Source organism: Sorex fumeus, unplaced genomic scaffold (assembly GCF_029834395.1).
Source record: "Sorex fumeus unplaced genomic scaffold, SorFum_2.1 ptg000036l, whole genome shotgun sequence".
Lineage (NCBI taxonomy): Eukaryota > Metazoa > Chordata > Mammalia > Eulipotyphla > Soricidae > Sorex > Sorex fumeus.
Window position 1 is genome coordinate 4802140 of NW_026606093.1, and position 14852 is coordinate 4816991.

A 14852-nucleotide genomic window follows, 5' to 3' on the forward strand; every position below is an offset into this window, starting at 1 on the left:
CAAAGATGAATGCACGCAAGGAAAGAAAAGAAGTTCACCTATTTGCTGTGGCGGGGAAGATGCAGGTATTGGTTGTTTGAACTCTCCTTCCAATTTCTACAACAAACAAAAGTGATTCAACTTACTTTCAAAAGCAATTTCAATATAAAATCCAGCAGAACAAACCGCCACATACAAAGATAATATAAATAATTATCATAAGATATTCTGTATGGTAAACTTAGCATTGTAAAATTTAAATAAAACCTCAATGTGAAAAAGCTAAACTTACTCGTAATTTCAATATAAAATCAGGCAGAACAAACCGCCACATACAAAGATAATATAAATAATTATCATAAGACATTCTGTATGGTAAACTTAGCATTGTAAAATTTAAATAAAACCTCAATGTGAAAAAGCTAAACTTACTTGAGAACCTGAAAAGGCATAGTCATCCTTTCCCTGTAGACTTTCCAACCCCTGGTCACCCTCTGGTTCCACACTGACATCCTCACTGAGCATTTCATCAGCTTTTTCAATAATTTCTCGCACTTGGTCCACAAATGACTCTCTCTCTATTGCTAGAATAAAGTCATTGTTCACCTATAAAAAATAGTATATTATAAGTGTTTCTCAAGTTTTAAGACATTCAATTACTCCCTTTATGACTTCCGCCCTATCTCTATATTACCTACAATATTTATATTAACATGTAAGACATGAAAGCTTCAGTGCCTAATTAGGCCGTCCCTGATGAAAACATCTCTAAATCTTAAATTAGATGTAAGTCCAATTAAAAAGAAAATGTATCAAACATAACAAAATATTTATTTGCTTAGAGCACTGAATGTTAAGATCACATACGAAGGCAACATCTGAACTCAAGAAAAACGTACCATAATTGTTGCTATCTCCTCTGGGTTGTCACCATCTAAATCAAATTTGAATGTAACCATTTTTCGATTATGAGTCTCTAATTGACATTCTACTACACGGTCTCCTTTATTTGAAACCTATAAAGAAAAAAGAAAAGATTATTAAGATCTTGGCAGCAATAATAAACTTTTACTAAATTTGAGACTATATTGAAGGTTATCACTTGAACTTGGGTCTAATATTATCACTATTCCTTAGAGAACTGGGGCTTTGTCTCTTGGTAACAAGAAAAGCTAAAGAGGATGACTGGCTGGGGCCAGAAATGTAGCTTGGTGGTAGAGCAACTGCTTCTCAGATCTGGGGTGTAGGATTTGATCCCCAATAGTACCAGTGCCATTCCTACAAAAAATGGCTTTCGAAGTCACTGTTTTTTTTTTCCGTTTGGGTCACACCCAGCGTTGCATGGGGTTTACTCCTGGTGGTGCTTGGGGGACCATATGGAATGCTGGGAATTGAACCTGGGTTGGCCACATGCAAGGCAAGCGCCCTACCCACTGTGCTAATACTGCAGCCCCCTTGAGTCACTTATTGATCCCTCCACTAAGAGTGTAGAAGAAATGTAAAAATAATGCCTTATCACAGAAATACAGGTAATTGGTTGTTTTTTGGGGCCATGCCTGGCGACGCTCAGGGTTACTTCTGGCTCTGTGCCCAAGAGAATTACTTCTGGTGGTGCTCAGAGGGGTCAATATGGGACGCTGAGGATTGAAACAAATCAGCCATGTGAAAGCAAATGCCCTACTATATGCCTTACAAATGCCCTAACTGTACTATCTCTGGCCCTTTTAAATTTTTTAAATTTTGTTCCATTTGTGTGATTGGGACATTAATATTTTCATCAATATATTTAAGGAATTCCTCTGCCTCTCTCGGAGAGCCCGGCAAGTTACTGAGAGTATCTCGCTCGCACGGCAAAGCTTGGCAAGCTTTCCGTGACGTATTCAATATGCCAAATGCAGTAACAATAAGTCTCACAATGGAGACGCTACTGAGTCGCTCGAGCAAATTGATGAATAATGGGAGGACAGTGACAGTGATTTAAGGAATATTTAAGTACCAATTAATTATATAAAACCCACAAATTAACAATACTCACATTCAAAATTCTTAGTTTTGGACGTGAAGTCTTTTCATGTCGAGAGCGACTTCTTACGGATTTCCGATAATGCCGTTTAGTAGTTCTCCCCTCATGTCGTCCACTGGATGATGGGACATTCTCATTGCCATCACTCATACCAGAAGCAACATCTGAATGTGCACTTTAAAAAGAAAAGTTCAGTTTATGTGATGAGATTTAAATAGCTGACATTTTGGTATTTCTTTTTGGGATCTGGGTGGTACCTGATGGTGTGGTACCCAAGGTTTACATCTGTCTCTGTGCTCAGGGGCCAATCCGGATAGTGCTAGGGCGAACCATGTGGAATGTTGGAAAACAAATCAGGGTTGGACACATGCACAGCATGCATCCTAATCACTGTACTAACTCTCGGGCCACTGCATTTTGGAGTTTCATGCCACTCTGCCTACTAGTCAAGGAAGAGAATTTTACTTTTACATACCTGTCTATAGAAGAGGCCAATGTGGTAGGCTGAGCGGGTTGTGGCTGTGCTATTGGAACTGGCTCTGAAGAAACAACCTGAGAGACTCCCTGAGCACTCTGTGAATAAAAGGAAAAATCTCAGTCTTGGCAACAGGACATTTTCATTTCTTCATTCACCATCCCCAATATGCTACTCTCTTTTCTTCACCCCTCCCAAGTCCTAGAAGCACTAAATTTACTAATAATTATCAATAATCAGCATCCAGATATAGTGGCCTTAAAAACTTCTAAAGCTAGTCTCTGGTAGAGACTGCATGGTGTGGTATCAGCCAACAGAGCTGCCAGGCAGTGAGAAACTACAACTTGCCATGCAGCCAGCGTCTTACCAGAAATGTGCAAGAGGGCAGGCAGAGCAAAGTGCAATGGCTCAGATGTTTCTCCTAGGAGGGCAAAAATGGTCACACCAGGAGCACAGCAAGTAAGACACTCTTACGACTGCCAATGGCAAGAACTCGTGAAAGGACAAGAATAATGGCTAAAGAACTAGCTAGAGAAGTGAAGTGCTAATCAGGTTATTCTTTTCAAGACACACTCACTTCCCAACAGAACAGCCAGTGGCAACAAGGCCCCCACATTGGCATTTCATTCTGCTGTAAGAAAAAGTCATTCAGAAGTTAGTTTTGAAATAGTCTACACGTGAGCCTGAAACCAGGGGCATCTGTTTTTGCTCCCCTGTGTCATTTTAATCCCATTAGAACTATTTTTCCATACATAAACATGCAACAATTCCAGTTACCTCCAGAGCTGCTTGCTGGGAGGATGCTGTGGGGGCTTGTTGTGCTAAACTCACTGCTGGTTGGGATACTTGAACCTGTCCTCCTATACTGCCCACCGGAACCAAAAGGTTTGATTCCACAAATGGCTGCACCACTGTAGGAAAGTAACCTGGTGCAGCCAAAGCTTCTGTAGGCATGGGAGGGGATAGAACTGTAGAAGGGTTGCAAACAGAAGCCACGCTGGAAGAGGGAGCAATATTTGAATCTCCTGGGTATTGTGATGGCAGTCGAGGTGGGAAGCCCTGTGACAGAAACGAGGAAGGCGAGTTAGTGCAGGTTGGGTCATCAAATTAGCAAAACAGTTAGACACGAAAAGAAAAAATAAAGTGCATGGCAGAGAAGAATAGTAATCCATCTCTTTTGGATACTCTAAAAGTAATTTCAAAATGACTCTTGGAATAGCAAACAGGTTTCGGAAATAGAACTCTAAAATTTAAATGATCGTCTCCATATCTCTTCACTGAGATTATTTAAATAGGAGGATTAAATAAAATTTAAATAGTTCTAGGAAAACACGTTCTAGCTATTCTTAAGCAGGAGACTAGACCATTCAAAGTTTTGTTCATTCAAACCGTAGTGTAAGATGCTAACTTTATAAATGCAAGCCCTGAAGTTTTTTTATTGATTATTTTTATTTTATTATTTAGTATTTTTATTGATGACAACCATGTTTGCTACTCTATTCTACCTATAAGTAGTCTTATATCCTTTAATATTATAGTACTTAGCATTCAATCTGCTTTTACTGTATACTGAGAAAACTACTTTCTCACAGAGATATTTTGAGAAAATGAAAATGAATCATCGGATTCCTATTTCAGAACTTTACTGTTTGAACTTCTCCAGTTGAGATCAGCATCTTTTGTTATTTGCTGCTAGTTATCCTCAAATTCTGACAGGTTTTAAACCCTCCTGGCTATTAGAATTGTGCTCTGGTGGTGCCCTCCTCTTTTGCCAGCCAACACAATACCTGGTAAAGTACATCTCCAGAGGGAAGTGGAACCTCAGCAGCTTGTCCAAGGTTAGCTGGTATTCCCATGGACTGAACTGCTGGTTGCAGAAGCTGTGGGTGAACCTGACTTGGTAGCTGGGTCACAGGCTGCAGAAGGGTTGGATGCTGACTATGAACCATAGTTGTTCCCCCTGGGATTGCAGCTACTGTAGCAGACGAAGCCAAGGTGAGCAGAGGCTGATTAATGCCAGCTGCAATTGTGATGGGCAAGGATGAGAAACCTGTCTGAGCTGCAGACGCATGAGGAGCTGAAATGGGAATCTGAGAGACAGGGTACTGAGGGAGTATTGGCGTAGGGAGTGGCTGTCCCATAGGGAGGAAATGAGCACCAGAGTGGACTGGAACAACTGAGGGCTGTGTTGCAACTGGGATCTGAGGTTCGCCTTGGATAGTTGGTACTGGCTGGGAAACTGGAAGCTGGGAAGGTAAAAAAAAAAACAGACTTTAAAAAAATAGAAAAGCAATAAGAGCAAGGCTGCCAAAAGCAAGATTTGTTAGCCTGAAAGAAGGAAAAAACAACAATAACAACTTGCATACATTTTAGTGTAAGTTTAGGTGCCATATATGAAAAGGGAAAGGAGAGCAGAAAACAAACACGTTGATAGATTAGCTCCTATTCCAAATCTTTTACAGTACACAATTTTGCAAATTCACCTCTGTTTATCAAAGAAAGAAGACCCTTCATGGGCAAAGGATTTTTTTGTTGGTTTTAAACGGCCTTTTTGAGATACATTTTACAGATCATTATCCAATGGCATGTTTGTTGTTACTAAATCTATGTGTGCCATTATAGCAGTTACTAAAATGTATATGAATTTCTTTACCACAGATCTAGATTTCATTCTTTTCATTTCTCTAATTCTCAGGTCCAACATAGGTCTATAACAACAGGTATAATTATTATACTTTACTGAGTCAAAGATTCTGATTATCTTAACATTTGTGAAAATGAGTTACAGCTTACAATTCATTTGTGTCAGAACTCAGTATTAACTGTGGAGTTTATCGGCCACACGTGGAGGGGCTCAGGACGTACAATTGGCTGTAGCAGGGCTCAAACCTCGGTCAGCTGCATGCAAGGCAAAAATCCAATCCTCTGTTCTATCTCTCTGCCCTCTTCCCCCATTAAAGAGTCTTAGACTAACAAACTGAAAGGTTTAATACTACCGAATTGCTGCTGCTATACACCTACTTACATAGCTAAGGCATACTTTAATTTTATTTTGTTGGGAAACTAATCAATTTCAGTATTTTACCACTAGAAGGACAGAAAAATGAAAGTTATACGGACATCCTTTTTAGCATCCTATTAGACATGGAGCGTTTACCTGTTTTCCCACTGATACTTGAGTCATAACCTGTGGAGTTTGAGGCTGACTCACTGGCTGTGCAGTAGTGGCCTCACTGGAAGCTGACGTCTGTGGAAGTGAATACTGCACCGTCTGTTGAGGAGGGGCTGTCTGTTGTATTCCCTGCTGCTGAGAATAAAATATAATTACTCAGTTTTTTATTTCATGTCATTTTAACAGCGTATTTCTAAGAAAGGTATGTTTGCCAAACTCTTCAGCATATAGTAAATGATCGCAATTTTAATAATCAACATGTGAACAAACCCATCAGTTCCCCTATACACTCCTTTTCTCTGGGGTTACTTCTTTCAGTTTTTTTGGCCACATCCAGAAGTGCTCAGGGAACCATAGCAGTGCCAGGGATAAAACTCAGGTTGGTCGCTGAACTATCTCTCCAGTCCGTCCCTGGAGTATTTTTATCCTTGATTGTAACACCAAGAACAATTAACCAATGTCTCAAAACCTAAGTCTCTACTGGTTCTCTGAATACTGCATCAAAATACATCCTTTCTCCTTTTTACCTGTTCTTAGTATGGACTCCCACTTTATCTCCTATAAAAAATGAATCTGGTCTCCTGTAATTTCTTTTAACATATTAATGCTGGCAGCAACTACTGGTTGATCACCATACTTGAATGGCTTGAATGTGGCTTAACTAATGCAAACTGCTGCAGGGGTGTCAATATGTTAAGCGATTTTATCAACCGTATAACAATATGCTTGAAAAAAATAGCTCTCAATGCAGTAATAAAACAGAAAAGCAATTAGAGATTGTAACTTTACTCTTTATCCATTTTACTGCAAAAGTAAGGTTTCTTCTTTTTAAAGGAAGACATTAACATTAAATGCAATGAAGGGTGAAAAGGGGAATTAGCACTTACAAGGTGCTCTAGTGACAATACACCTTAGTAAACTTAGCATTATGATACATTAAATTTTGTAATGAATTAAGCAAAACAAACCTAGGCCCTTATGAAATTAATGGCCCTGTTTTGCCCAACAAAAATGTAAACTTTTTCAAGATTCTAGTAATTACAGCTTATTTTAAATTTTGTTTCTTTTTTCCCTTTTCTTTGTTGGGGGGAGTGGGAGCAAGGGCGGTTTCCCAAGCGGTGCTCAGGATGCCTAGGGATATCTACTGATGACGCTTGACTAAAAGGTTTGGCAACTCTACTAGAGAACCGAAGACTGACCAGGTGCTGTAGTGGCAGGAATTATCTGGGCCACACTTGGCAGTGCCTGGAGGCCTCCAGGGTCACTCAGGGTGCCACGTTTAAATCAGGATTAGTTTAATACAAAGGCATGAGCCTCGTCCCTCATACTATCTCTCCAGTTCCCAATTTTTTAAAATATACAAACATTTGTTGGTAAAAATTTTAACCATCAGATTACAAAGTTAAATAAAAGTATCACTATCTCCCTTTCTCCAGAGGTAACTACTAGTAGACATTTTGCATAGCACCATTATGGATTTTTTAAAAAAATTTCTATTTATTTCTCATAATGGAGCGATCTTAAAATACTGGTGCAGGGACTGGCATAGTACTTTGTAACTATACAATAGTGACTTTAATACTAATATGAACTATGGTAACTCAATTTAAAGAAAGATAGCTCATGTACTGGCTTCTGATAATTACTAAGTTTTCGAGGAGGAGGCTATTTTAGGGATCTCATTAAGATATGCCAGGCTACTAGCAGTCAATCTTGATAAAAGCATGAAAAAAGGATTCCTCATTCAATATACTTCAGAAATGTTTCATGGGAAATAAAACTTTAGCAGCAGTGCACTTCTGGAGATAAAATTTTTTAAAGCTGAGTTTGGAACTTTATGGCACGTAAAACAAAATTGCGTCTGAAAATAAAGCATACTTATACAGCATAGAAATTTTACATTTTTTTTTTAAAAATATATGGAACTCCGATTCTTGTGCAGGGCTGGAGTAATAGCACAAGCGGGGAGGGCGTTTGCCTTGCACATGGCTGATTCCATCTCTCTCGAAAAGCCCGGCAAGCTCCCGAGAGTATCCCGCCCGCCCAGCAGAGCCTGGCAAGCTCCCCGTGGAGTATTCGATATGCCAAACACAGTAACAAGTCTCACAATAGAGACATTACTGGTGCCCGCTTGAGCAAATCGATGAACAATGGGAGGACAGTGCGACAGTGCTAAAGTGCATATGGAACTCCAGTAGCTAAATCTTCTTGTGATCTGTAAATTCGAACATCAGGGGATGGGGGATGGCTCAGAAGCTAACCTGAGGGTGTAAATTACATATATAATGCCCAAATATAAGATATGGAACTTGGAAAAGAAAAACGGCACAGGCAAAACTATGTTCAGATTTTTTAAATTTATCTACATTCAAGATAAGCATTATCAGGAGACACAGAATAGTGCTTCCGACTTAAGCCAGCTTTACATTACTTTTAATATGTATTCTTACAAGGAATTATGAATAGAATACTGAACTTGTTATGTAGCAAAAATGTGACTACGTGAACTTACCTATAATAATATTTGGATTCAGATACCTAACTAGAAAAAAGGGAAGAGCAAGAAAAAGAATATACTAATTCCAAGCTTTCAGTAAGATACTGGTCATAAAACTGAAAACAATAACAACAACAAAAACTAAATAAGAATCACTAATAAAACTATTAGGGGCTGGAGCGATAGCACAGCGGTAGGGCGTTTGCCTTGCACGCAGCCAACATGGCCGACCCGAGTTCGATTCCTCCGCCCCTCTCGGAGAGCCCGGCAAGCTACCAAGAGGATCTCGCCTGCATGGCAGAGCCTGGCAAGCTCCCCGTGACATATTCGATATGCCAGACACAGTAACAACAAAGTCTCCAATGGAGACGTTACTGGGCCCGCTCGAGCAAACCGATGATCAACGGGAGGGCCTTTACTTACTTACTTACTTACTTTTACTAAACTATTATCAAATGACTACATGATCCACATACTAGACTGGGAGTAAATCTTTTGAAGAAAAACAAAAAGTTTTGTGTGTAAGACCCTGTCTTCTATTCTTTGTATTACATGCCACCCTACCTACAACATGAAAAGTGGGGAGTGGACCCAAAAATAGTGACTCAAAAAATGTTTTCTTCAAAAAACTGATATATGGGACCAGAGCAATGGTAAAGCAGGTAGGGCACTGCCCTACATGTGGCTGACCCAGGTTTGAGTCCCAGCATCCCATCTGGTCCCCCAAACAAGCACTGCCAGGCGTAATTCCTGAGTGCAGAGCCCAATTAAAAATTACACACACACACACACACACACACACACACACACACACACACACACACACACACAAAGTCCTGAGGCAGTTGTTTATAGGCTTTATTCTGTGTTTCTTAGCATACAATTGGAGAACTCCATCTCCTATATTAATTAAAAAGACCAGAAATAATAATAAAAAACCCATTGAAACAAACCTAATATTAGTGGTAAAAAATTTATAAAAATGCAAGTTTTAAACAAAGTAGAAATAAAACTGGGCTGGGGCAATAGCACAGCGGGTAGGGCATTTGCCTTGCATGTGTCTGACATAGCCGATCCGAGTTCAATCCCTCCGCCGCTCTCAGAGAGCCCGGCAAGCTACCGAGAGGATCTCGCCCGCATGGCAAAGCCTGGAAAGCTCCCTGTGACGTATTTGATATGCCAAAAACAGTATCAACAGGTCTCACAATTTGTTGTGAGACATTACTGGTGCCGATGAACAATGGAAGGATAGTGCTACTGTGCTACAGAAATAAAACTGATGTTCTTTGCTAATTTAGCGTAACTGTTAAATTATATGGGCTAGAGCGATAGCACAGCGGTAGGGCGTTTGCCTTATAAGCGGCCAACATGGCTGACCCGAGTTTGATTCCTCCGCCCCTCTCGGAGAGCCCGGCAAGCTACCGAGAGTATCTCGCCCACACGGCCGAGCCTGGCAAGCTCCCCGTGACGAATTTCGATATGCCAAACACAGTAACAACAAGTCTCACGATGGAGACGTTATTGGGCCGCTTCGAGCAAATCGATGAACAACGGGAGGACCGTTAAATTCCATGTGCAATGATCTACAAAGGCAGATAATTCATGTATCAGTAAGAATGATTTTCCTGAATTTCAATGTATCTCTAATCTGGTACATTGTTAATAGCAGGATGGAGAGATAGTACGGGGATTAAGGTACTTGCCTTACATGTGGCTGACACTGGTTCAATCCCCAGAACTGCATGTAGTTCCAAGTACCAGGAGTGATTCCTAAACACAGAGCTAGGAAAATGCCCGAAGTACTTCTGGGTCTGACCACAGTCCTCCCCTAACCCTAACATATATGTTAAATGAGAATTCAAAATGTTTTTTGATTTCCCTTTCAAAAAACTAGCAAGTCGGCAGAGATAGTTTCGGACCTCACACTAGGCTGAGTTGTAAGGCGCACCCAAAGTCACCACCAGTTAAAAATTTAACTCCTGCTTTATCACCCCATTCAAAATTTAATTCCTGGAGCGCATGGCTAAATTTGCGGCCACACTACATTCCAAACTCTACATCACTCATAAACAAGGAGCAACACACCACACTGGATGGGATGTAAAAGAGAAAGCAACTCATCTCAACAAAATATAAACGGATAAAGCTTAATCTGTAACAACATGTTAGTAATCTCTTTTACAACGGGTTAAGGGCTCCATGGTGAGATAGAAATATCCTCACACACTTTCTTCTAAGGAAACATTTTTTGATCATTTTAGAGAATTATTTATAGCAAGAAATATAAATTATTCAGGGTAGGCTATGGGGGCAGGCTTGAGGGGGTAGGGAAATGATGGTGGTGGGAACATGCAATGGCGGTAGGACTGGTGTTGGAATGTAACAAATCATCATAAACAACTTTGTTACCAGTGATCTAACCTCTGAAAGAAAAAAAATAATAGTTTCTCTGGCACCACTGAAAAATAGTAATAAGTTGTTCTCACCTGCTGAGAATGTTGTATGGATTGGGAAGATGGAACCCCTGTTAAGTTACTTGAAGATGGCTGACCTTGACTCTGCCCCTGTGCCTGAAGAAAAGAAATGAAAACAAATTAGAAAAGTTCTATGGTAGAGTGAGTGATTAGGCTTTTGCAATAAATGTTTACTGTCCTGAGAGTTTGCTTAAGAGCAAAATGAAACATTAGCTTGATTTAAGTATGTACGGTAGAGACCACTGGGAAATCTTTTCTAAGAAATGGTTAGAGAAGGATAGTATCATGGAACACAATCTAATTCCATATAAACATCAAAGATAATTAAAATATAACCTATAGTGTATTTGCTCAGGGTATAATTTTAGCTAGTCAAAACAGTAAGATTCCTCTTAAAATCATTTAAGTGAAAATACATGGAAACAGTGCTGCGAACGAACTTTATCTGAACAGTTAAAGAAATGTAGGTATGCAGTAATGCCACCTTGGTTCCTTTGCTACTTTCAGAAGGATCATGGCAATTATCAAATGTGTACAAAAACCTGTTAGAACCACCTGCCAAATAGCTAAAGCAGCAGCCATTATCAGGGACTGGACAGCCTTGAATTCCATCCCACACTCTGGGACTCTTCTGTGGGGGATACGGCTGCTATTGACATCGAGTGAGGAGAGGCCCAGGTGCTGCCACATCCTACAAGGCACAGAACAGCCATCTACAACAAAGAACTTTCCAACCCAAAGTGTAGACAGCATTGAATCTGAAAAAGCCTGACTTAAGAGGAGTCGAATCATCATGAAATCCAAGTTATAATAAACTTAAAAAGTGAGAAACAAATGCAGAACTTTAAATAGGTAAGTTATGCAAATAAAAAGGCTACCACCTTTGCTGTTTAATTTCAGTTTAGAGGTGACTTCTCTGCTGCACACTTGGATATGAGATCACATTCTATTAAGTCGTAACCATGCAAAGTATTTATTCTTTCTGTAATATGTCTGTCAGCTATCTGATAGTCTGAAATTTTACTCTGGAAAGCTTGACAGAGAATTCCTGGCAGGATATTAGGATTTATAATAAGTGGTGACAAAAATACAAGTACAGTCCATGCCCATGCAGAATAATTCCTAGATTTCTTTGCTTTTTAGTAGCACTTGAAGTAACTAATACTTGAGGTCCATTTTTGGGATTGTTTATGTCCCAATATGGACAAGAATACAAGAAGAAAGTGGGGTGAACATGAAGTGCTTTACAGAAGAGGGGAGTATTTATAAACTCAAACTGATATCTTAAAAATGTAACTGCATAGTTTCCTACAGATATTCCATAGCATTCACTCATATATTTGGTAAAATATATCAAAGAGCTATATAGAATAGGGTAACTCCACTTCTTGATTTCTAGTACATTCACAACTTGGTTTTTTTCCAAGACAAGGTATATATTCATATATACAAACAGCAAAATTTTAATTTGCTGAGAGAATAAGATCTGAACTTTCTAATAATCTTTAGCTTGCAACTTATCTTTACACATGTACCACAAATTTTTTTAAAAGAATTCTTAAATTCTTAAAAGAACAACAAAAACCCATCTTTTACACTAGATCCTAAATCCATTGTTAAAAATTAGAATCAATTTTATGGATTGAAATTTTGTTTAGATAGACTACATAATGTCTTCTTTGACTGACGCCATTTTAAAAAGGCATTTTATTTGCTGAGGCTAATTTGTAAGATGTTTCCTTTCTCTTCAGATTTTTCAAACCAACAAAAATTCTATGTATTCTTTGTACACAACACAAAGAATCGGGGATCCTGGGGACCATTCTCAATAGCGTTTGACCTGGCAGTGTGGGCTGGACTACTGTATTCTAGGCCTCAGCAGTATTGGGGTGACCAGAGCTACACTCAGCAATGCTCAAGGAACCATATATGTCAGGAATTAAATCTGTTGTGCTCCAGCCCTTTTAACAATGTCCCCAGGCCCAATTCTGTGTATTGTTAACACGACTTACAAATTAAAAAAAGTACGCCCTATTTCTGATAACAGGAAAAACATTACTCTTCATTTTTCCAGCTAGATGCATTTGCTTCTGGAGAGAAAGAAACACTTCACATTAACATTTGTAAATATATAAAGCTGAGTCAACTTCAAATGATAGACACTGGTATTTTCACAACTACAAGAAAATATGCTACAAACATACGGAAGAAATTGGTACTGATGAGTATCTAAAATTTTAGGTTTGTGTTCTCCTAGAATTTGCACGTTAAAAACAAATTAGGCCCTTTCTCTCATACTTTGTTCTTAAATACAAACAGCTTATAAATCCCCAATATGAAAGCTGTATTAAAAAATTAAATATTCTCTTTAATGGAAAGGAGAGATTAAAAAACTTAAATGTAGTGGTATACTGTAGGGTAGGTTAAAAGAATCGTGGAAGTTTTCCTATAACCTGTGGATGGAGTGTAGATCCTCCTGAAGAAAATGAGGCAGATAAGACCTGCTGAGATGTGGTTCCTTGGGGGAAACAGAAGAAAAGTGGGGATTCTTGTAACACTGTCTGAGGCAGACGGATAAAGGGCAATGAGACGTCAGAGCCAAAAGGTGCAGCTGCTCCCCCAGTAGGGGGAGGTGATTGAAAATCACTGGGGTCTGAAGAAGTAATTTGTGAGGAATCACTGGAATATTCTGGGCTTCCTATTGGCCAGTTCTGTCCGACAGACTCTACCACAGAAACGGTCAATTCTGGGGCAATGTAATTATGATGTTCTTCAGTCACGGGCTGCAGGCGGCCATGTAATCCCACGGATTGAGGAGATGGTTCTTCCTGATTCAAATCCAGAGTAACCTGTTGATTTCTGTAAACACGCTGAGGTAAAACTCCTCCTCCTTCTCCCGAAGAGGAGCTTGGTGTGTGAACATGAAACTCAAAAACACAATTGCTTCTGCTCTCATTGTTATGAGTTAACACAGCAGGTGCAGAATGAGGAACAAAGACAGGGTGAAATTTCATACGTGTACCATCAGTACTGATAGGTGCAGAAACACTAGACAGGGGAGATCCTGAATTCAATCCAGAATCTAATCTTAAATTCTGAAGGTGTCCTATCAGGAAAGCCTGTTGAGATGGAAATTCAAAGACAGAACTTGAGGTAGGGCCCCCTTGGACTGGCTTCTGTTCAGGTGTCTGTTTCATAGGACTTGACAGTACTGGTGAGCTGTAGGGAATACCCTCATACTGTTCTGCCATTTTGGCCTGGTAATGTACCCCCGCTAGATACAATGCTTCCTGAGGAATAAAATAGTGAGCTTCTTCTGGAAGTACTAGTCCAGGTCTATAGTCACTGTAAACTTGAGTTGGTTCAAACATAGGCTGAACCTGTATCTCACATGGCTCTCCAGGTATTTTACTGGCTGCAGTACCCAACATAACTACTGCCTCTGGTGTCCAGTTAGTTGGGTTGCCACCAGGTTGAAGATGATTTTGGCCAACAGTCCTCAGCAGGGGTTGGAAGTGTCGGGTTTGGGCTTCCAGGTAGGAGGTGCTCTTACGCCGCTGGGAAATGGCCACCTTCGGTGGGCAGGTGGGAGGTGGTGAAAAGGAAACTGGACGTTCATGAATAGTTGGGAAAAATATCTGTGATTCTGGGTATGTTGGGGTCCCCCCACACGGATGCGCCATGGACTGAGGCTGTATCAACATGAATAAGACAAGTAATTCATACATTCATATGTGAAATTACATTAGACATGCACAACTGGGTAGTTCTGTGTAACCCTATGAAATGGTTACACCAAGTTTATAATTAATAAAGAAATAACAATGCTTTTGGAAATTATGGGTATAATAAAAATCCATTAAATACATCCAGGGTTAATAAATTCTTTGAGACTCTGCTTTAGGTAAGAGCTGCTTTTCCATAACTTTTCTCAAGGAAATAGAAATTTAGCGTTTGTATTTAGTATGTTGTTTGTCTTTAAAACTGTCTCAAGACAATGCAAATTACATCAGTGGGAAAAGAGTAAAAGAATATAATTAAAGCAGTTAAGTCAAATAAATTTTATCATAAAAGTCTTCCTATTTTTCATATTCTTAAACAATGTGCCACTGTAACAGAAGCCTCAGTACTGTTTTATCAACTAATGGTATAGCTTCTGAACAGAAATGCGATTTCTGATGAATAAAAAACTATACTAACAGCAATAATGCCTTTTCCCATCTAGACACAAT

General features: G+C 39.5%; 1 protein-coding gene across 5 annotated transcripts in view; it reads right to left on the reverse strand.

Moving 5' to 3' along the window:
- WNK1 (WNK lysine deficient protein kinase 1) overlaps positions 1-14852 on the reverse strand; it is a 132309-nt gene that overhangs the window by 28601 nt on the left and 88856 nt on the right. For 2 of the 5 annotated variants that reach the window (XM_056117873.1, XM_056117872.1), the window contains exons 9-18: positions 13074-14312; positions 10633-10716; positions 5635-5784; positions 4265-4723; positions 3255-3536; positions 2478-2575; positions 2015-2177; positions 879-995; positions 412-585; positions 39-96 (exon numbers count right to left, since the gene is read on the reverse strand). In XM_056117873.1, coding sequence (XP_055973848.1) covers positions 39-96; positions 412-585; positions 879-995; positions 2015-2177; positions 2478-2575; positions 3255-3536; positions 4265-4723; positions 5635-5784; positions 10633-10716; positions 13074-14312 — 2824 coding nt within the window. The remainder of the gene's footprint in view (positions 1-38; positions 97-411; positions 586-878; positions 996-2014; positions 2178-2477; positions 2576-3254; positions 3537-4264; positions 4724-5634; positions 5785-10632; positions 10717-13073; positions 14313-14852) is intronic. The other 3 variants (XM_056117874.1, XM_056117876.1, XM_056117875.1) reach the window with 3 other exon arrangements.